The sequence below is a fragment of the Leptinotarsa decemlineata genome, unplaced genomic scaffold, assembly GCF_025532065.1.
Source record: "Leptinotarsa decemlineata unplaced genomic scaffold, Ldec_3_MD MMD2_tig00002974_RagTag_RagTag, whole genome shotgun sequence".
NCBI classification, from domain to species: Eukaryota; Metazoa; Arthropoda; class Insecta; order Coleoptera; family Chrysomelidae; genus Leptinotarsa; species Leptinotarsa decemlineata.
This window is the reverse complement of record NW_027412578.1, coordinates 8,066,893-8,089,958: the sequence shown is the minus strand read 5'-3', so window position 1 is coordinate 8,089,958 and position 23,066 is coordinate 8,066,893. Positions and strand designations below refer to the sequence as shown.

At 34.5% G+C, this 23,066-nt stretch overlaps 1 protein-coding gene across 2 annotated transcripts; it reads left to right on the top strand.

Annotated features, from left to right (window-relative positions):
- Positions 1 to 1,602: 1,602 nt before the first annotated feature.
- LOC111507301 (venom carboxylesterase-6) lies at positions 1,603 to 21,450 on the top strand. 2 transcript variants are annotated; one of them, XM_023162594.2, is made up of 11 exons: positions 1,603 to 1,741; positions 5,985 to 6,128; positions 7,775 to 7,906; positions 8,301 to 8,454; positions 10,802 to 10,987; positions 12,363 to 12,562; positions 14,926 to 15,067; positions 15,180 to 15,349; positions 18,105 to 18,234; positions 20,995 to 21,130; positions 21,186 to 21,450. In XM_023162594.2, the coding sequence occupies exons 1-11, from the start codon at positions 1,679 to 1,681 to the stop codon at positions 21,361 to 21,363; spliced, it is 1,635 nt and encodes a 544-aa protein (XP_023018362.2). In that variant the 5' UTR covers positions 1,603 to 1,678; the 3' UTR covers positions 21,364 to 21,450. The 2 variants fall into 2 exon arrangements, with proteins under 2 accessions (XP_023018362.2, XP_074033468.1); XM_074177367.1 differs by lacking the exon at positions 7,775 to 7,906.
- The last annotated feature ends 1,616 nt before the right edge of the window (positions 21,451 to 23,066 follow it).

Below are 23,066 nucleotides of genomic sequence, written 5' to 3'. Positions count from 1 at the left end.
ATCTTTCACCTCAGAAGAACCTTACGCATATGTTGTGAAATATGGATGAAATAACGTTAGATTCAGATTCAGATTCTTTATTAACTATTTGTAGCCAAGCTGTGCTTGGATATGGCAAGTCATATTATACTTAGTAGCACATTATCAATGCTATGCAGAACAATTTTCAAAAAATTAGAAATTCAATAGATTATATTGAAAGTACAATATTCATACAAGGAACATACTTATATTGGAATTGGCTGCGGTGGTAGTGCGCCTGACTCACGATCGGAAGATCGTGGGTTCGGTTCCCGCCTCGACCAGATATTTTTCTCGAGAGAATTTATCTGGTTGAAGCTGGGATGATTCTGCAACCGTGTTAGGAATCACACGTTAAAAGGTAAGCCCTAGTTAGTCCTTCACAATTCACAACTTCTTCAAGGCTGTAGAAAGCATTCATTGTCAGCATTTTCAATTTTTTTTGAAGAGAGAGTACGATAATTCTTTCACATTATTTGATATATAAATGTATAATGTAAGTTCATTATGTTATGCTGATTTTGTAAATTATGTGTGGTTGAATTTTTCAATGCGAATATTATCTTTGTTTCTTGTTTCATTCCTGTAGATATTTGTCTCCATTTTTAGCATAGCAATCTTTATTATTATGGATATATAGCGATACATTCAAATTCAATTCAAATTATAATTTTATTGAGACTTTTTTCTGTTATTTTTAACAGATTAGACAAGTCGTAAAATGAAAAAAATACACATTGTAAAATCACATAAACACAGAAATATATACATAAAAAATTGAAAACAAGCAATGAACATGAGAACAAATTAAAAACGGATTGTATAAGATAATAACCAGCTCTTTCACTCCTCGAAATAAGTTGTGAATTCATTCAAATCAATAGAAGCATTCTGCTATCAGAAGCTCTCTCAACTTACTCTTGAAAATCCTGTAGGATTTAATTTTTTTCAATGACGTGGGTAATTTATTGTAGAAATAGCTACCTGCCACAATAGGCGATTTTTTATAAAATTAATGTTTACATTCACTTATCCATAAACTCTCTTTATTTCTGGTGTTATAATCATGCCTGTCACTATGTTTGATGAGGTTTTCCCTGTTTATGAAAGTATATGTGAGTAGCTTCGTGAGATATATACACGTAACTGTCAAAACATACTTTTCGGTATGAGTAAAAAGGTTTCATATTATATATAATTTTCATTATGTGTTTTGAGAAAACGAAGTGTTAGTGTTACATCTGTTCTACACTGAAGAGGGATATAGATAGATACTACAATAATCGTCATGATAACAGCCAGGAAAGTAGTTGTTTTCCGGCAGGCGCTTTCAACTGTGAATGAACGAATGAGGTGTATATTTCGATAATAAAGTTGCTATAAAAGGTTCCAATTGAATATTGATATATTCTCATGATAAACTCGGTTACCAAATTCACACTGAATGATACAACATGAATTTCGTCATACTGCGATCAAACTGACGTGAGTCCGTGGAGAGTCTGATAAAAATTGATTCAAAATATATTATTTTCACTGATAACTACTTGTGATCGAAAATACCGATCATTATCAATCAAAAACGAAGATCAGCTTCATTGTCCTTCGATCCACGATATAGTCAAAATTGCATTGAAAGAAATCATTTCACTGGAAGATGGCTTCAAAGTTACAACTTTATATGTATGTGGCGTTTTGGCTGGTTCTCTTTGAGAACGAGGTATGTATATCGAAATTTTTCGTGTCTTTTTCTAAAAATCATATAAATTCAAACATTTCAAAATAATCCAGAATACTACTCTGTTAAAAAATAAAGTGAATTTTGATTTTTCTCTGAAAAATAATAATTTTTCCCAATCCTCGAAGAGATTCCGAAATGCATTTTTTTGTGTCATTGAGCTAGCTCATCGTTCGATTTTTATCTCCTTAATCGTCGCAAAATACCACCCTTACATGGGTCTCTTCAATCTTGCGAACACGAAAAAGTCGCGGGAAGCCGAACCTGTTGAATACAGTGGCTGAGGCATCATTGCGATGTTATTTCTGACCAAAAAATTACGAACAACCAATGACGACTCAGCAGGTGCATTACGGTGATGCAAAAGCAAGATAATACTCCTTACTAACCATACGACCATATACCAAGAACTCCTGATGCATTACGTTACGGTGATCGAAGAAAACTGTGAGCAAAACCTTAACATTTGATCGAACTTGGCGCGTTTTTTGGTCTTGGCTCTCCTGGGCTCTTCCATTATGGCGATTGGACTATGGTTTCGATGTCATAACTATACAGGGTGTAACTTAATGAGTGTGAAACATTCAAGAAGGTGATTCCTCATAAGATACAGCCCCTTAAAGTGGGTACATAAAATTTGTAAAACAATACACTAAAAAAGTTACAATATTGAAATTAACCTGACGTTTTGTACTACCAAAAAGACACTAGGCCAGAAATTTATTTGATTTACTCCATGGTTGTAAGTGGTAGAAAACGCAACCCCTAAAATTTATTTCCAATGTAACTTTTTGTCTTATTACTTGTTTACCATTTAAAAATTTATTTCCGATAGTCTGTTCCATTCTAAACAAAAAATGTCTCCTGGGTTTTTTGCCCAAAATAAACCAGTTCGCAGCAAAAAATTATTTCAGGAACAACTACAGAGATACATCGTCATAAATGCGAAAATACGAAACTAATCTATCTAGTAGGTCGCTATTAGCGATAGTGACAATTGAATTGGTATGACGCTGTCAGTTTGTGAATTTTCGAAATTGAATTAATACTAATTGTGTGTTGTTGTTCTGTTCTTAATTTGTTACTTTAATAATTCACTTGTTATTAAAATGGCATACACAAATGAGGAAATGGCTGATATGCATTACGTTTACGGTCTGTCGCAGGGGAATGGGTTAGAAACTTCTAGAAGATATGCTTAATTGTATCCTCAACGGCAGCATCCTTCACATATAATATTTGCTCGACTCCATCAAAGATTACGAGAATATGGTTCATTCGACAAAAGAACGCAGGATTGTGGTCGCTATCGAGAAGTACGAACACCACAGCTTGAGGAAGTAGTATTTAATTTGATTGAAGAACAACCTAGTACTGAAAGATTGCTTCCCAGTTAAATGTTGATCATATGACGGTATTTCGAATTTTAAAGGAACAACTCTTATACCCTTACCATCTGTAACGAGTACAGGCACTGTTACCGCGAGACTTTCCGAACCGTCTTGAATTTTGCAATTGGATGCTGTCGCATCAGAAATTGTGACTTTCTTAAGACGATAGAATTCACAGACGAATGTAGTTTTTCTCGGGACAAGATTATTAATTTTCATATTTACCACATATGGGTTGATGAAAACCCTCACGCTATTGTCGAAACTAACCATCAAGAACAGTTTTCTCTCAACGTGTGGCTCGGAGTTATTGGGTATGATTTAACTGGGCCTCATTCAAGAGAAGTGCACCCAGTACTGCTGGAAAAAGTTCATTTGGGCGTCAGAAGGGATATGTTTTTCATGCATGATGGGGCTCCCGCCCATTTTAGTCAAGTAGCACGTCAGCATTCAACTGAAACATATGCAAATTAGTGGAAAGGTCGAGGAGGACCACAGAACTGGCCCGCTCGATTTCCGGATCTCAATCCTCTCGATTTCTCTATTTGGGGCCATTTACAGCATTTGGTTAATCGTACTCCTGTTCGCGATGTAGAGGACTTAAGAAACCGCATCATCGATGCGTGCAGGGTAATCAGAGAGACTCCAGGAATATTTGAGCGAATACGTGGCTCAATGCGCTGACGTCTAGACGCATGCGTAATGTCTGAAGGTAGACATATTGAACATTTACTATGATTTCTACATGTTGTGTGTTTTGTTATCAATAAATTAGTTTCGTTTATTACCCTTTAATCGTTTAATGCAGGTACTAAGTACAAAATAACAATAAATCCAGTTCGCATTTATGACGATGTATCTCTGTAGTTTTTCATGAAATCATTTTTTGCTGAGAACTGGTTCATTTTGGGCAAAAAACCCAAGAGACATTTTTTGTTCAGAATGGAACAGGATATCGGAAATTAATTTTTAAATGGTGAACAAATGATAAGACAAAAAGTTACATTGGAAATACATTTTAGGGGTTGCGTTTTCCACCCCTTACAATCATGGGGTAAGCCAAATAAATTACTGGCTAAGTGTCTTTTTGGTAGTACAGAACGTAAGGTTAATTTCAATATTGTAACTTTTTCAGTGATTGTGAAAAAATTGTTATACAAATTTCATGTAATTCCTTTGAGGGGCTGTATCTTAACGAGGGGTGCTCCAATGAAGTTTCTTTATATGAAACATATCTTTTTTTCGATGAGGAATCACCTCCTCAAATGTTTTACACTTATTCAGATACACCCTGTATACCCGTGATTCCTCACCAGTTGTGACCCTTTTAAGAAAATCTGGATCGTTGTTGACGTAAACATTTTTCTGACTCAAGAGTACAATCACCGTATGCTATTGTCAACATTTCAAGTGATTTTGAGGACTCAATTACATTTTTCACACAAAATCTGATGCAAACTCTCTGAATCATTACTTCGATAGCAGAAAATCGTCTTGTAACTTTCATGCCTCTCACCAAGAAACAGCTAAAATCGTGTCCCAACATAAAAGAAATCGCCAATCGAATGTATTTTTCAAATAGCACACATATGAAGGAATGGAATTTTATCATAACGCATGAAGACACCTTCAGTTAAAGTAGGTTATATTTTGTTTGATTAGAATGAAATGTACATAATCTCCAATGACTCAGTGCCTACATTTTCTGTTGAATTCTGCGTTTACCAAAAATCTCAAAATAAATGTCATTCAGCTATTATATTCTTATCTAATCAATCAATCAATCAACCAATCTATGAATCAATCGATCAATTAATCAATCAATTAATCAATCAATCAATCATATATTTCATTCAGAAACCCTATTGGATATAGGACATGTCAATCACAATGAACAATAAAGAAATTCTTATCCTAAAAAAGGAACCTATAGTTTTACAATCAATATGCACAGCCACAAACATATGAAAACATACACAAATTCACTAATGTTTCATATTGAAATACTCAGTGAGGTCGCAAAACAAATTAATTTGTAAATATTTTTTCATGGCGCTTCGAAATCAGGATGGTGTGGCTTCATTTCTAATATTTACTGGCAACTTATTGTAAGCCTTTTCATCTATGGAAATCAGTCCCTTTGACATCAGATCAAGATTGTCAAGTCTGGGATAGATATTGCTGCTAGCTCTAGTTTGATATAGGTGTACATCATTATATTTCGGAAATTTCTGGTTCTGTACGTTACGTGAATTGGATAATGGAGAAGGCCAATTATTTACAAAGAATTTTCCGAAACAGTTTTATTTGAATAAGTACAATAACATCAGTACTGTACAGTATGAAACACAGTTTCATAACCATTATCGTCAAATATGGATGGCATACTCTTCTATGGAAACGTCATCTGTGTTATCGACAAAAGACTAGTTTCACATCATTGACATCATCCCTTTAATAAAAATCTTTTTCTTCGTTTCCTGTATTTCTTACTGTGTACGGACAACTAAATGAACCCAGATGCTAAAACTGGATTACGATTGTAACTTTCAGTTGACACGTCGAGAAGAGTACTTTGCCACTCCACTGAAGATGACTCCCGCAGATGCAGTGAAACGTTTGGACATTATATCCAAAGGATACCACGGCAACATCCGCAAGCCATTCGAAACAAATACTTCAATTGAAATATCGCTTCCAATCTCTTTGCTGTATGGTCTTTAGTCATAATTAATCAAAATTGGATACCTGCACCAATGAATTATACAAATTGGTTAAAAATGTTATTGATCAAATGAATATTTTTTCAATTGCTTTTCGTGTCATATTTTCAGATTTGTGAAGCAGGTACTTTGGTGGAACTATCAAATGGAAAAATTGAAGGGTCAGTATATAGAACACCCAGGAAAAATGTAGAATATTGGGCTTTCTTAGGAATACCATACGCAGCTCCACCTGTAGGAAAATTTAGATTCAAAGTAGGTACATAAGAAGTATATTATTTGATAAAGATCGATATTTGTTTAAAAAATCTGTTTCTCAATCTGACTCGATATGAGTCGCTACTCTAATGCTTTAGTGAAATTCACAATTGCCTATGATACTCATTTGCCACATTCATCAATCATTATGATCCATATCAATATATTCATAAGTTTTCACAATATTATAACTAGAGTTCAGTCTGGGTTTCTTTCTCAACATAGTACTACTTCCACTTTCCTCTCCATGACTAATGATATTCACAAAGCAACCGGCAGAAATAATATCAAATGTCTAGTTTTATTAGACTTCAATGAAGCTTTTGAGGCCTCATACCGCAGTTTTTTTATGGCATAAACTGAATCACTTTGGTTTGGATGAATGTGCTGTCAATCTTAGTGTATCAGCCTTGATTAATCCAAAACTGCAGTTCTGAGTAATAAATTTGGGGTTCCACAAAGTTCCATTCTTGGACTCCTTTTATCCAACATATATGTCTCTGATTCATACGAAAGTATGAAATTTTGCACTATTCATCACTACGCGGACGATACTCAAATCTAACTATCTCTTCTAGAAGGAAACCTGGAAGCACAAGAACTCATGAATGGAGATCTCAATTCACTGTACAACATGTCATGCACACATAACTCAAAATTGAATACGAAACAATCATCATGTATGGTATTTGGACCCAAATCTAAAAGGAAACTGACTTCTAACCTCATCAAGATCCACATAAAAGATGTTGCCTTGCTCTCCACTTCTGAAAGTAGATATTTGATATTTTCTCAACATATCAGTCATCTCTATGAATCCTCTTATAGCATCATCATACAAATTTTTCTCAATAGAGATATTCTTACTACACAACTCAAATAAGTAAATTTGATAACATCAGTAGTAGGCTTGATGACTCGGGATGGTTGAATCTTGAAAAACTATGCACTGTACATATCCTTATTCACGAACAGCTTGTCAAAACTAGGAAGAGACTTGACGATTTTATCTCTCTCTCTCACATACACACACAGTCTTTTAACAAACGCGCAACTTAGGGGAAGTCCCAAGCCAAAACTTTGAAGTCGCTTCCTAGATTTGACAAGCTGTATATCAATTACTTTCAACATAACTTTCATTTCCTAGTAATTGGTGCTCTGTATGTTGATTTCTGCTAAGGTGTTATTATTACCCCTTTTAATTAAGCTTGTATTATAGTGTTGCTTAATTTACTTTCTATTCTGTACTTTTTTGTATACTATTTTGTAAGGTTGATTTGAAAAACAGCTTACGCTGATAATCTGCCTGTTCATCTAATTCACCTTTTTCTAATGAATTGATGGATGTAGCCGTTACTACGTGGTAGGAGATCATAATGAAAAGAGAAATGAAAATTTCTATATTTTTACCACTTTTATTTGTAACTAACGTTACCGCAGTTTCGTCCAATATGGACATTCTCAGACTTATTGTATAAGTGTATAACTTGTTGTATACGTTTGAGAATGTCCATATAGTACCAAACTGCAGTAACGTTAGTTACAAATAAAAGTGGTAAAAACATAGAAATTTTCATTTCTCTTTTCACTCCTTTTTTTAGATGAATGAAGTTGATTCATTATTATCATTACATACATTTCAGCCACCTCAACCTGTTGAAAATTGGAAGGGTGTACTGAAAGCTTCTTCCAATCGGAAAATCTGCTACCAAACTGGCATTGAACATGCACACTCTTCTGAAGACTGCTTATATCTCAGTGTATATACCCCTCAAGTAAGTTTGGTTAACGAGATTACTAATACTGAAAACTAAGTGTTCATGATCAAGAAAGTCAATGCACATTAAGATGAAATAATTGAAATACTTCTATTTAAGAAGCGGTATATTTGTATTTTTTGATGTATAGAGAAGTTCTATGTTGTTCAGTATTCAAATCAAAACAGTAGATCCGACTGAAATTTTTGGAAATGGTGATATTACAAAACCCAGCAAAAAAGAATCGCGGTAAATCTACTGAGCTCATCGAGAAGTTTCTTCAAAATCAAGGAGAAAAGTTTGAATAGGAAGGGGAAGTACTCTCCCTAAATAATAGTCTAATATTCATTACGTAACTGTATTTATTTCACTGCATTCAGACCCACCAATTCACTGAATAATTCCATTTCAGGAACCTGGTAAGGAAGCCTCTTTACCTGTGATGTTGAATATCCACGGAGGAACATTCAGAAGAGGTTCTGCGACTGTTGGTTACACCTGTGCGCAGTTTGTGGTCGAGCAGAATGTTGTTGTGGTTACTATAAATTATCGATTGGGGCCGTTTGGTGAGAATAATCATATTTTTTCCCATGAAATGAAGTCCCTGCAAGAAATTTCCTAAGGAGCTGTGTTAGTGGTGCAACTGTCAATATGACAATTCGCATTGACAAAAATGGTCTCGTAAAGTTTTTCCTATATTGGTGCTATTCCTTCAACAGCTGGTCTGAATATATTCGGTCGAAACTCAAGGAATTGAACAAATACAGTCTGAATCACTTTCTTCAAAGACTCTCTCCTATATTACGAAAAACTTATTTTTTATACAGTCCGTGGACCCAAATAGTGGATTTTCCTGACTATGAAGGGTCCAAATTTATTTCTTCCCATAATTTTTGTAACTGACGTAGTAGATACAGCACTATGATGTGCAATATTCCTCAAAGATACGTCCTTGTTCTGAATTTTCCGGTTTTCCACAGATCTAAGGGTTTTTCAAACTTCCTTGTCATTGAGAAAATTCATGGTTTTTCCTTCAAAAAAAATGCATAACGAATCGAATGGTTATTATGTACTTGACAGTGAATCGATTGATTCTAGTACTCTCATACAATATTTTTTCACTATTTATATGTGTCAGAAGACATCAGAAAGAAACATTCACATTCCATCAAATTTGGCTTTTGAACATTTCTTCCATATTCATACGAAACCCCTGGAATGCATGGGCGTTCGCATCTATTTACAAATTTTCAAGATGTGTTAAGTCAAGGTATCTTTTAGTTTTCAGTGTTACTGGTAAATACCTGTTTGAGACAGCAAAATATTGAAACACATAGCTAAAAGAATGGCCTGTGGATGCACGGTCGTACTTATGAGATTTTATTAACCAGATAAATGACTTGATATTGGCATCTTTAACGAAACTACCTACCTGAATCGGTTTCAGTCATTTGGAAGATATTGTATCAGAGAAATGGTGGTCCTTTCCAAAAAAGCACTTTCAGCGAAAAAACTCATATAGAAAATACTAGACACATCAGCTCCCAGTCCAATACAGGGTTTCGCTACACTGATAAAAACTTCGTTTCATAAAACGGACAAATAAAATTTTATCCACGTATGTATGTATCGAAATTGCAGAAAAGCAAAGAAAAGGGGTCCCAAAATAGAACCCTGGGGCACCCCACATATCAGCTCCAAATATTGTGAGCTGTTTCCTTTTATGGTAACCTTTTATTGACGGTCGGTGGGATACGATTTGATTAGTGAAAAGAGAGTAATATGTAGCCAATAATCAATAACATTAAATTGAGGTAGATACTATCGAACACTCTATCAAAATCAAGGAGTACCAATACTGCACAATTGAACAATTATGTCTTTCACGAAATCCAGATTGAGTTATTGGAAGTACAGAGAAATTGTCAATGTGTTTTTTCAATTCTTTCAAGAACTATTGACAAAGTTGGTGATAAATTAATGGCACGCAGATCTTTGGAATCTGATGGATTCGTTTTTTTGGAAATATTTTCACAACTGCTCTATTCCATAGCGTGGGAAAAATATTATTAATAGAAAAAATTCACCACATGTGTTACTTATGAAATCATATGTGGATAGCACATTTTAATGAGTTTATATTCACTAAATTATATGCCATTGCATTAGTTATTATCTTAGGAACTGTTTCGAAAACAAACATATCATGTACTACTTGAAATTTGCATTAGTTATTATCTTAGGAACTGTTTCGAAAACAAACATATCATGTACTACTTGAAATTTGAAGTCGAGTCTATCTATTTATTGTCCGTATAGAAAGAGGAGAGTTCTGGGGGTGGTTTATTCATAAGAATCGAGTTAACAAAATAACTGTGCAAATCCTCTGGTATGCCAAGAAACTTTATTTATTAGGTATGAACCTATTAGATTTTATGGCTCTCCAGAGATTTGTTTTTTTTTGTTGAATTCTGAGATGAAATATGCCTTTTTTTCTCTCTCACTCGCCTGATTAGTGACGGTCCGCAAGTCCTTATACGACTGAAAATGAATTTCTGTTTTTGTTTTTTTGAATCTATCGAAAGCTCCAACCCATATTAACATCATCTCCTTTATTGTTTCAGTTATCCAAGGAGATGTCTTCTCAGTTATTCTAATAATTTTGATAGCTTTCATAATAGTATAATCTTCAGGTATTCAGAACTGAAATTTGTTCAAAATCAGCATTCTCAAAAGTCTCCATTTGATCTGTAGGAAACTAGTTTGGCAAAGAAATGAAAACAAATGAGTTCTCGTAAAAAATTCTGATATGGATGAAAATGACATCAAAAATTTTCGTGATCATTAAATTGAAATTCTCAACCAAATCATTCATTCGATACGTCCAGTGATCTTCAAATTTATATTCCTCAGGATTTCTTTCTACTGGTGACAGTGTTATACCTGGAAATATGGGCCTGAAAGACCAACAATTCGCTTTGAAATGGGTCCAGACAAACATACATCTTTTCGGAGGTGACCCAACAAAAGTTACCGTGATGGGGCAAAGTGCTGGATCTGCCTCAGTGACATACCAAATATTGAGTCCAGGTTCTGCAGGTAAAACAGGCGACGTTCTGAAAATATACAGTACGGACGTAGATAGTACTACCTATCTTGAATTTCGGTGGACAAAATTATTGTTAAAAGGAATTATTTTCAGTACTATTTGATTGAGAGTTGACTCACCGTCGAAAGGGCGGTTACAAATTCATTTTTCCAAATGGAAAAGAGGGCCTTGTGATATTCCGAATGACCTTCACTTTTGCGAATTGCGATAAGCAGTTGCAGAGTTATTGGTGTTTGAATTCGGGACTCCTTTTACAATAGATGAGTGCTAATTTCAAGGCCATTCGGCATTTTTTATAAAGCTCGTTATTATCAATTCAATACAAAAAAATCATTTGAGTTAATATTTAAAATGTTCTCTTAGAACTGCGGAAAAGCCTATTTTCGATCTGCGAGCTCCTTTAGCTTCTATCTACACTACCAGTTATTTGAAATTTTTTAACCGATTCTCTAAAATTTTTTTGGCAGATCGGATCATCAGGAAATCTTTCACTGAACATCCTTCCAGCCCCACGAAAATTACGGCCACCTCGGTGTAGATAAGGATTGCTTTAGTTTTGTTCTTAAATCGAAATAAAGCAAATTCTTCGTATCACTCGACAGCTCAGAATAATACCTTTTCCAGAGTAGTATGGTGTGTATTTTTATCTAGGTAATTGCTCATAAAAATATCCTGTATCGGAATGAAAATAGAAATTAGAAATGCGCTTCTTTCTAAAATACTCAAGCCCAGTTTTATTCTAAATAAGATCCATTTCCCTGAGCAATTTATCTCTCTTACAAATACAAACTTTGTGTCACCTGTGATGACTGAACTTTTGAGCTGTTCCAATCATCTTTGGGTTTCAAAGAATCCAATTCATACACCAATAACTACGCAACCGGTTTTCCAAATTCCAATTCGAAACAGTGAAGGAATACCATTGAACCAGAGGTTGACAAGGACTCCTTTGCATTTCAAACCAAGGAGAAATAAAAATGATTGTTTCTCACACAAAGTTCGTTCGACATTGATATCTTGCATCGTGCAGAAATTTGGAGAAAGGGGGGTATTTACGTCCTCGCACTATCTACTTTTTCATTAGATACAAGTTTTGATATATTAGTTCCTTTGAAACGTACACTTTCGGTATGATTCATAGCTTTTGTGAGAAGAGAATGTCTTTGGAAACATAAAGAATTTGCATTAAATAATTAGTATAAAGTCTTGAAGTTCTTCAGTGTTTTTACAGCAATTATCAACTGAAGTTCTTGTTGATCTTTATTGTTTTGTATCACTTTTGAATTATATATCACGAATCTGAAAAAAATTAGAGAAAATGAGATATTACAACTCTCAACTATTAGTCGTTCCTGTGCATTGTAGGTCTATTCCGAGCAGCTATTGGTCAGAGTGGTTCTGCACTAAACACTTGGGCTCACGATCGACAAGCTGTTGATACAGCTTATGGTATTGCTGCCATGATTGATCCCAAGTTTGGTAGAAATTGTACTACACAAGAATTACTGGACTTTCTACTAGGTGTTGATGGTAAAGCGATTCATGCTACTGGCACTAAATACAGTGTAAGTAGGTACCCAAGTAGTTGATAGTTGTTCCGATCTGGTTCATGAGAAATGTAAAGAGGATGGTTATTCAAGAAGACAATAATCTAAAATTTTCATCAAAATCAAAAGCGAAAAGGTATCAATACTCATTTAGTGCCATGGAAATATACTTGATAGCTCATAATGACACATAATTGATAGCGGCAATAGGATTGTGTCACTTGTTTGATGATTTTATTCACAATGGTGTTTTCCGTATAATGCTGTTTATCCTTTCTCCTTTGCAATAATTTTGCTCGTTCAGTTTGATACCAATTCAAAAATCGATTCAAAAAGAAGCAGAATTGAACAAAATAATGAATTCTGGAACTATCATATCCTGAAACCAATTATGAATCCTAAAATGTTCTCAGTTTTAAATTTGTCAACACTCATAGACGTTTTAAATCAGGACTCTGATTCGAATGAATGTCTATCCATCACATATGATTGTATACTATTCAAATATTGGATTTTGTAATGAATTCGATGAATAATTCCGACTGGAAAATTTTCGGTGGAGTATCCCATGATGGATAAACTGATGCAGAATAACTTTTTTTCAAATGTCTAATCTTTGAGATTATTTTCTGCCAGCATCGAAATGGTTTATTTTTTTCCGAAATGGCTGGTATTTCAATCGCCACAAGAGTAATAACCAGGAAAGGAATTTCTGGCAGAAACATAACAATCTACACTGATAGCAACTTTATTAGCCTCAAACAGACAACGTGTTACCTCAGGGCTAGTACTAGAGTGCCACCAAGATTTTGCTAAAGCCTCGGTAGATGATAACATTATCATTATAAAGAGCACGACAGGAGTGAAGGCAATTGCATTGCCGACTCTTCAACCAAGGAAGCGGCTGGACTAAGAATTTTAGGACCCAGTGGCACCTACGGCTTGATGACTTTGACAAGTGCGGAACTAGCAAACGTCACACCTATGCTCAATCCCTAAAGAGATGGGATGGAATCAAAGGATGCAATCTTAACAGTATCACCTTGGGCGACCCTAGGAAGCTATCGCCGAAGAAATATCTGGCGATGACCAGGAAAAACCTAAGCCTGACAATAGAATATATGACTGGCCAATGTCATCTTAGGAGAAAACTTCATGTCATGGGGCTAATGGACACACCTCTATGCAGGATGTGTGAACAGGAAGATGAAACTGTCAGGCATGTCCTATGCGAATGTCCGGAGTTATCGTCAATAAGAGAGTGTGTGTTCGGCGAGTCTTGGTTCTACACCTGCCAATATAAAGAAGATGTCTCCTAGAGACCTGTCCACGTTCCTGGAAAGGACAAGATGGACGATGACTTATGGGGACAATTTCTCGGAAAGACGAACAATGGGTCACATGTGGTCTAAGTGCTGTGGACCTACACTCACCCTCCCTACTCTACAGATACAAATACATATGGTTGATTTTTCAATTCGAAACAACTGAAGAATGAATACCTCTGAAAACTCTGCTTGGGCCAGTTCAATCCATAGTGTTTGTGAATTCCCTGTTCAATATATGCATGTTTGCATAGATACTATTTGAGATCAGATAGTTTCATGGGATCCTGCATTTTCCATGACAGCAATCTCCCAAATTGTTAGCTGAAATTTGATTTCTGAGATCATCAAATTTTACTTCAATCAACGTTATTCAAATATGAATTTGAGTCAAGAGACACGTCATAGAAAGTGGTTATTCATGCATTGCTGCTAAATTTTGAAAATTGATTTGTTCGCAGAGAATACATGGAATTCGTAAATACTGACAATGAGTTATTTGAAAAAAAAAAGCAAAAATAGAACGAATGAAATACTTTTTCAAGCCATGAATGCAAACTCAGTCGACCTCAGATAAATTTCCATTTCGTTTAACTCAAAATCTGTTATTTTCAGCAAAATACCAATCAAGCAATCAGCTTCAGATAAAACCATGCTGTTTGCTCTCATAGTATTGCTAAGTAACAAAATTTGTGGTAAAAATGAAGATTCATCAATGAATCTTTGAAGTCTTGTAGTATTACTATTGTGAAAAACAACCAAAACACATGTTGACATATTCTTCCTTTGAGGATTATCGAATTTATTCTTTTACATTGTTATTCACCTTTCACAGTTATATTCTTTCTTGTTTTCCACTTTTCAATGTTATAATGTGATACTTAGGCTACTATAGTGGATGGAATTCATAACAAAGAACAATGATACCATTATTGAAATCCGCTGCCAAAGTATATTACCTGTTCCACTAATGTTTTTTCGATTGATTCAAAGTTCATTATGGATCATTTCAATACAGATTTGTTTTTGAAGAGCTTGATTGATTATATCTTTCAGACATTTGCCCCTGTTATCGAAATTGAACATGATGAAGCATTTTTAACAAAATCGATGTACTCATTAGTTGAGAAAGGCCAAATCAATAAAGTTCCCTATTTAGCTGGTATTGCTTCTGAGGAAGGAATCATTGCAGCTTCGAGTGAGTTTCATTTTTAATGTTATAAAACTTTATTCATCCCTTCATGGGTGTCGAAACTATTTTCATTGCATAAATAAATGATGTATATACTTTCTGTTCTATTCATTCCCAGATATGAAGTCTTGGAGAAAAACTGCTGCATCTTATGACAAAAATCTCAAGCTGCTAGTAGATGGCGATATGTATATTAGAGACGATCAAGTTTTGTCGACTGTAGGGCTGGAAATCAAAAAAATATACACCAACGAGTCGTTGGAACAAGAACTTGGCAAATTCACGCAGGTGAGTTGATCATGAGAGCTAATTGGAGTATGTCCTGATTGAATAATAAAATGGGAAGTTGAATACAGGCCGTTTTTTCAGTTGGTCTCACTACTGCTATTTTGGAAGCGGTAAGAAAGACATACAAGGTCCGTTGAATTGGACAAAAGTTTCCTATTATGGGAAACTAGAATAATGTTTTAACAGATTGATAATATCAGTGTTTGGATTTCAAATATTCGCCAGAAACTGGAATTGTTGAATTTTGTTCTTCGGATATAAAAAAACCGAGGAACTTTTGATAGTGTTTCATATATGATATAATCTGATGAAAACCAATTTGCGGTGTGATCTATTGTTCAAAGGATTTCATCATTTTTTCAATAAGGACCTCTAGTTTTTCTCATCGATTCTTGTATCCACACTAATAACTAGAACATTCAATGAGATATTGTGAACGATGTAGATGGTGAGGAGTATTCTCGAACTGATTATTTTCTGTTCGTTATTTGGTGTATAACATGTTCTTCCAATATGCGGAGTTTGTGTATAGCTTTTAGTTTCATACCCAAAGAATATTGATTCCTACATTTTTGAGGTACAGTGATAATGAGATAAACATCGGGAAACACATCTATTGTAATACATAGCTGAATTTGTTATTAAAGTGGCTACAGTGAAAATAACTAAAGGTCAGTATTTAAAAAATGAAGGTGAAACTAATCATTACAGTTTATTGTATGATTTTCACTATAAAGGGTTTTACAGAAACCGCGACACATGTTTCGCTAAACAATAGCTTCCTCAAGCGTAAAATAAAAGTTACTTCTAAATTACAACTATTTTATACTCTAACATATAACCTACTTATATGCCTACTTTCTAATGAATGAATGTACCTGAAAAGGTCAGGAATGAATTCATTAACTATATGAATAAATTTTTTGAAAGTACCGCAAATAATGCGGTACAATAATGGCAAATTATTCAATTTTTTTTTATCATTCATAAGATCAAGATCTTCAGATGATGTGGTGCTGTAGGTTTTTCCAGGTTTTCCTGAAGCTGAAAAAGCAAATGGAATCCATGAAGTCACCCCGGAGCGCCAATTAATTTTTGTTGTTTCATAGTTTCATGATTTGTATTACTTTCTTCTGTAATAATATATTTTTCAATAACATATTCAGATAATGATAATTGTTGAATTTGTTCAGTTCCGTACTCTCCAACATACTCTCCATACTCTCCAACTCTCTGAAAATGGAGGAGCATGAATTCATGGTTGAACTCATGTCCCTCTGTGGCATATGTGGTATTTTTACATTCTGGAAAATATTTTTGTGTTCCATTATACGGGCTTTGAACGTTCTTCCAGTTTGACCTATATAAAATCGGACATGACCACATGATAATTTATATACTCCCGATTTTTCTGAAACTTCCATCTTTGTTATTCTTGCTGTGCATGCCTGAATTGTTATTGGTATTGACAGTTTTATTATAGATTTTCATCAAGTATCGGCCAGTTCTATTCAATTATTGGTTCATATTGACAAATTGGCTTATATCAGATCATAATGAATATGAAACAATATTGAAAGTTTCTCTGCCTTTTTTACATCATTTGAAATGGAGGCGGTGGAGCCAAAATTCAAAATTTGACAATTCTAGTTTTTGACGAATATTTCTAAAAAAATCGCTGATATTTCCGACCTGAAAAAATATTATTCTAGATCCCCGAAATAGAGAACTGTTGTCCAATTTGAACGACCTTGTAGGTCTTACCATTTACGAAATTTCATTAATGGAGTCAGATAAGAAAAACGGCCTGTATATCAGCAACCCTGATTACATTATGTGTGTTATCATCCGATTAAAATCAAGTTCTTGATTTATTTTTCAATGTTTCATAGTTAGGTTAGGTTAGGTCCAAAGTGAGTGGGTCTATTCGACCCTCCACCGCAACCCTCAAGGGTTTGTTGTGGCTCACACCTATTCACACTAGACCAAAGGAACCCAGCTTCTTAACGAAGTCGATTAGCTTGTATAATGAGTGGTCTTTCAGATCAGATGGTAAGAGTACGGCTCTGCCGAACTCTAAAAACCTGATTCGGTCCCCAGTGGGGCAGGCACAAAGTATGTGCTCTGCTGTTTCATCATTTTTCAAACAGAGGTGATACACACTGTCTTTCGACAGTCCAAGTCTCTGCATATGATGATTCAAATGACAGTGGCCTGTAAGAAGACCTGTTAGACATCGTGGTTCATCCCTACTGAAGTCTAACAACTGTTTGCTATCTAGGCAAGGGTTTATAAATCTTCTTGCCATCCAGGTGTTCAATCTTTGTTTGGCAAAGCCCGTAGCGATGCCAATGACAGGTTCTGGTCCGATGAAGCTGCTTGCAACACCCTTCTTTGCAAGGAAGTCAGCAGCCTCATTGCCTTCCAGGCCAGTATGGCCAGGAATCCAGACCAGAGACGATCTGTCAGGTCTTCCTATCGAGGAGAGTCGTTTTTGGCAATTTGCTACCAATTTAGTATCATAGATCCATAGATATCCATAGATCTATCAGAAGTATTCCAAGTTGCAGTTTTTTGAAAAAAAACAGGTCAATTTTTTTAACAGAAACATATTAGTGATTAATAACATAATTAACTCTTCGAATTTTAAATGGAAGCTGATGATAACCTTAACAATTCTCCATGAAATCATAGAATCTTTTGTTGAAATTTTCACAGACAAACGTTTCCGAGGATACTTTTAAATTGATTTCAGTATCATGGTGACAACAGATATATGAGAGCTCCAATAAGGTACGCAGAATTGCAGTCTATATATACAGATGTATGGTTCTACCAATTCTCGTATGTCGGAAAAATGGGTGGAAATAAAGTTAAAGTTGAAGGTTAGTTGTATATTACGTGTTGTATATTATATGTTCTATATATCTGTTTTACGACATCAAATTACAATAGATTTTGAGAGTGAGAAATGAATTCATTAGAGAGGCACTGCTGAAATAAACCCTGGGAAAAAGAATGGAATGAACAATATAAAAGGTACTGCTACGAACAAGATAAATTAATTATACCCCATTAAAAAATTATGATATGTGTTGCAAATACGAGTATATATTATCAGATAGTGAATGAATATTTAACAAATTCATTTGAATATTTACTTCAGCACCTGTTTTAACAAATAATATTAATTTCTATCTTCATCTCATTACAAACATTGCTGTCTGTTAAAAATATGTTTTCCGTTAATCAGCTGTCGCCCCCATACGAACGAAAACTCTCAGAAGTTGAGAAACTTGTGCGAGCTAAGGACTAACGAGGTCTTACCTTTCAACGTGTGATTGATGGAATCGGTCGATACATGATGATAATTCATAACGTATTCAAAAAATACTTCATTGTGTGTTTTTTGCTGAACATTTTTAAAAAACGCAACACGTGTTTCGCCATACAATAGCTTCTTCGGGCGTATAATGTAAAAAAACGTCACATCACAAAAGTCAATGTTTGAACCTATTGGTCGATTTGCAGATGTTTCACAGAGATTATTATATGACTGATATTTAAAAATAGGGTGTTTACCGCGTATACATTTTTTTTAACATTTCGACACGTGTTTCAATCACCAAGTGATCATTTCCAAGAGGAAGATCAAATATCAGTTTGATCTCAACACCAAACCTAGACACGTGTTTCGATCACCAAATGATCATCTTCAAAGGGAAAATCAGTTTGATCTTTACCTTGAAGATGATGACTTGGTGATCGAAACACTTGTCGAGGTGTCAAAATAACGGTTTGGTGCTGGGAAAAAAATCCGGTAATATCTATTACTACACCAAAGGTTCCAAACAGTGCATCACAAGTCAACACTTTTAGGTTAGGAAAATAAATGGATGATCTTCCTGCCAGCATTCAATTTCAGTAAATATGGGAGAATATACGGAGCTCAAAAAAGAGGTTGGAGAACAAATCGCGAATGAAAAAAAACCTTTTATGGAAAAATCATAGAAAAGACGACCCATCCTGTATTGAAAACTACAGAGCCATTGCTCTTCTTAGTATGTTCTCCAAAATTATCGAGAAAGTGGTCGCAAATAAGGTGAAGAATTTTCTAGAAGCTCGAAAATTAATAAGTGGTAACCAACACGGCTTCAGAAGAGGTCACTCAACAGAAACCGGGACAAAAGACTGCGTTCAGTGTATATATGACAGTATGGATATTGGCAAATATATAATTTCAATAATGTTTGACCTTACTAGAGCCTTTGATACTGTCAACAGCTCTTTTGTTTCAGAGAAACTTCATAGCCTTGGTATTCGAGGTAATATTAACAATTGGTTTACATCCTTCCTAGGAGGAAGGGAATTCGTAATAAAAATTGACGAGGTCCTTTCAGATGAATTTGACATTGACATAGGAACTCCACAAGGAAGCGTCCTTGGTCCTCTGAGTTTTATAAATTATCTTCCTGATCACATTTCATGGGGGAAAGTTCTGATGTATGCCGACGACACATGTATACTTGTTTCAGATATATCCGAAAATAAACTAAAACAAAAAATACAAATTATTCTTGAGGAATTCAAAAGCTGGTGCTTCAAGAATAGACTAATTATCAATCATAAAAAGACTGCTTGCGTAAGTATCACAACAAATGTAAAACACCTTCAGATCCAGTTATATCGTTTGAGGGACAATATATTAACATATCACATGCCTTGATCAACATCTCTCTTGTGATAAACAAATAGACAATGTTCGTGGTAAACTTAATGAAACTTTCTATATAATAGGCTCTTTGAAAAATGTTCTAGATCGCAAATCCCTCCTGAATGTGTATTATGCATTTGCCTATTCAGCTATTTCGTATGGCATAGTAGTATGGGGACAAGCTAAGGATATCTAACGAATTTTCATTCTTCAAAAAAGAATCGTACGGCGTATTTACAATCTTTCCTACCAGACTTCCTGCAGAGACACCTTCAAAAAAAATCATATTTTGACAGTTACGTGTATATACCTCATGAAGCTACTTACATACACTTTCATAAACAGGGAAAACCTCATCAAACATAATGACAAGCATGATTATAACACCAGAAATGAAGATAATTTATGGATAAGTGAATGTGAACATTTATTTTATAAAAAATCGGCTATTGTGGCAGGTAGCTATTTCTATAATAAATTACCCACGTCATTGGAAAAAATTATATCTCTGAGGATTTTCAAGAGTAAGCTGAGAGAGCTTCTGATAGCAGAATGATTCTATGATTTGAATGAATTCGCAACTTATCTCGAAGAGTGAAAGAGCTGGTTATTCTCTCATACAATCCTTTTTTTTGTTTCCATGTTCATTGCTTTTTTTTCAATTTTTTATGTATGTATTTCTGTGTTTATGTGATTTTACAATGTGTATTTTTTTACTTTATTCAAAGACTCGTCTAATCTGTTATTGTTAACAGGAAAAAGACTCGATAAAATTTGAATTTGAATACAAAGTCTAACCTCGTATGGAACCTCACAAAATTATCAATGATGTTTCTGCCAATGAAATAATTCTAAGAAGCATACGGTTTCACGTGTATCGCGCATGATATTATTATTTCTGTTAGATGTTTCATCAATTCTATGGTTTCAGGTATTGATGGTGTCGGACACGGTGAAGATCTGTACTATTTTTGGGCGTACTATGGGAATTATAGTATATTTCCGGAATCAGATATGAGAGCTTTGGACGATTACGTCGGACTATTAACAAATTTCGCGAAATATCTGTGAGGAAACTCAAGGTAGATTTGTAAAATATGTATACTCATTAGTTCATTCCAGAAATCCCACTCCTCAGAAATTTCGGAACGTAATATGGCCAAAGGTAACCAAAAATCACTTCTATTACTTGGATATAAACAAAAATTTGACGGTCAAGGAAAATCCCAGAGAATTTTCGTACAAGAAATGGGTCGACATCTACAATGTATATGCCACAAAACCAATAATATCATTTTGACGACGGAGCAGAATATTTAGATGAAATTAGAAAATCCAAGTTAATTTTTCATTTTGTAACTGAGAATGAATAAATTTTATCATATTACCTTTTCATATTGACTTCATTAGAGATATACGAGAACACTACTATCTGAGTAAAACATAATTTACTGAATCTCAAGTTTTGTTTGTTGTGACTTAAAAAAACGTCAAGAACTGTTCAAAATGGTAATGAAACTTGCCGCAAGGTCCCGGATGAAACTTTCGAAAGTACGTTGCTTGGTAACAGCTTGAAACTATAAAAAAAAGGAATATTTGATGAGATATTGTTTAAAGGAAACAGTTCAAATCGTTTATCAGATTTTTGAGAGAAAAGAGTTTTGGTTTTCTACAAAGAGATGGAGAAATAATGATATGTTTCAATTCCACAACAAATATTTATTGAAGCAATAAGCTCCAAAGTGATTATTGTGTAATTTAATATCCAAATGTTATCAGTTTTGTTTCGAAAAAAAAATCTTTTTGAAAGTATTCGTTCCCAAAATTCTTTTTCTGTCAATTCGTATCTGACAGAAACTCCTATGCATCATCTACACAATTCTACAAAGTTCTGTTGGACGTAATTAGTTTTTTCTACTCTTTGGAAGCTTCCTATATTTTTTGAATGTGCAGAAGTAGAAAATCAAAACGCTTTTTTCCAAAAAACTAATCTCTCCCAAAAATGTGCTGTTTTAATTATGTGAGTACCAGATTATTTGAATTTGAACCGATGCTCGTGGATTTTCAAACGATGAGATTTACAGCGAATTGCCCTTTTCAAGAGGCAAAGTTTCATATGGAACCCCCTATTATGATGTTGAAAAATCCTAATACCATTTTCTCGTTGAGACATATACAGAAAATAAAAAAAATGTTTTTACACTTTTTTCCAAAAAATCTTGAGCTGGGTCATTTCATCTTTCAGTGAGCTAGAAAGAGAAAAATCTGATTTCCATCTAACCAACAAAATGAGTTCCAATGGCTGACATCTCTAAAACACCGTTTATTTGTAGTATTTCTGGTACAGTGCCGCAATATACATCACAACTAACCCAATGATATATACCTAGGTAGATTTTTAGTCCGGATTCATTTTGATCTTGTATGAATATAAAATAATACTAGATATTTATTTTTACCTATGAAAAATTTGTTTTCAATGCCTAACATACAATTTTTATTCCCTCATGACCACTTCTATTGGTGAAACCAATGGCCCAGTGGCGTACATAATATTGCCTATGAGAAAATATTTTTTGGAAATTTACATTATGAATTAGACTCAATTTTTCTCAATATACACTGAAGATTCATTTACTTTGACACGACCTAGGAAAACACATTTCAACTGTTTCGAATAAGCTGCAATAAGGGATGTAATATATTTTATAAAATATTCCTGAGCTTTTATTTCTCTGCCCTTGTTCTAAATACACACACTGGAGGTCAAGTGGATTCTTCATTAAAAATCGGCAATGGACAAAGTTGAATAGAAATGAGCTTCTGATACACCAATGAAACTGAATTTGAAAATCATTAGCTATTTGGTCGTTTCAAAAGTTTTTTTTCCATTCAAATGTCAATTGTTCTTTAAAATGTTTTGAGATATGGAATCTCCACACATTTTGTTCCGAAAATTTTTGCTTCGATGATGAGCCCCGAAGTAGTAGACCCACAATAATC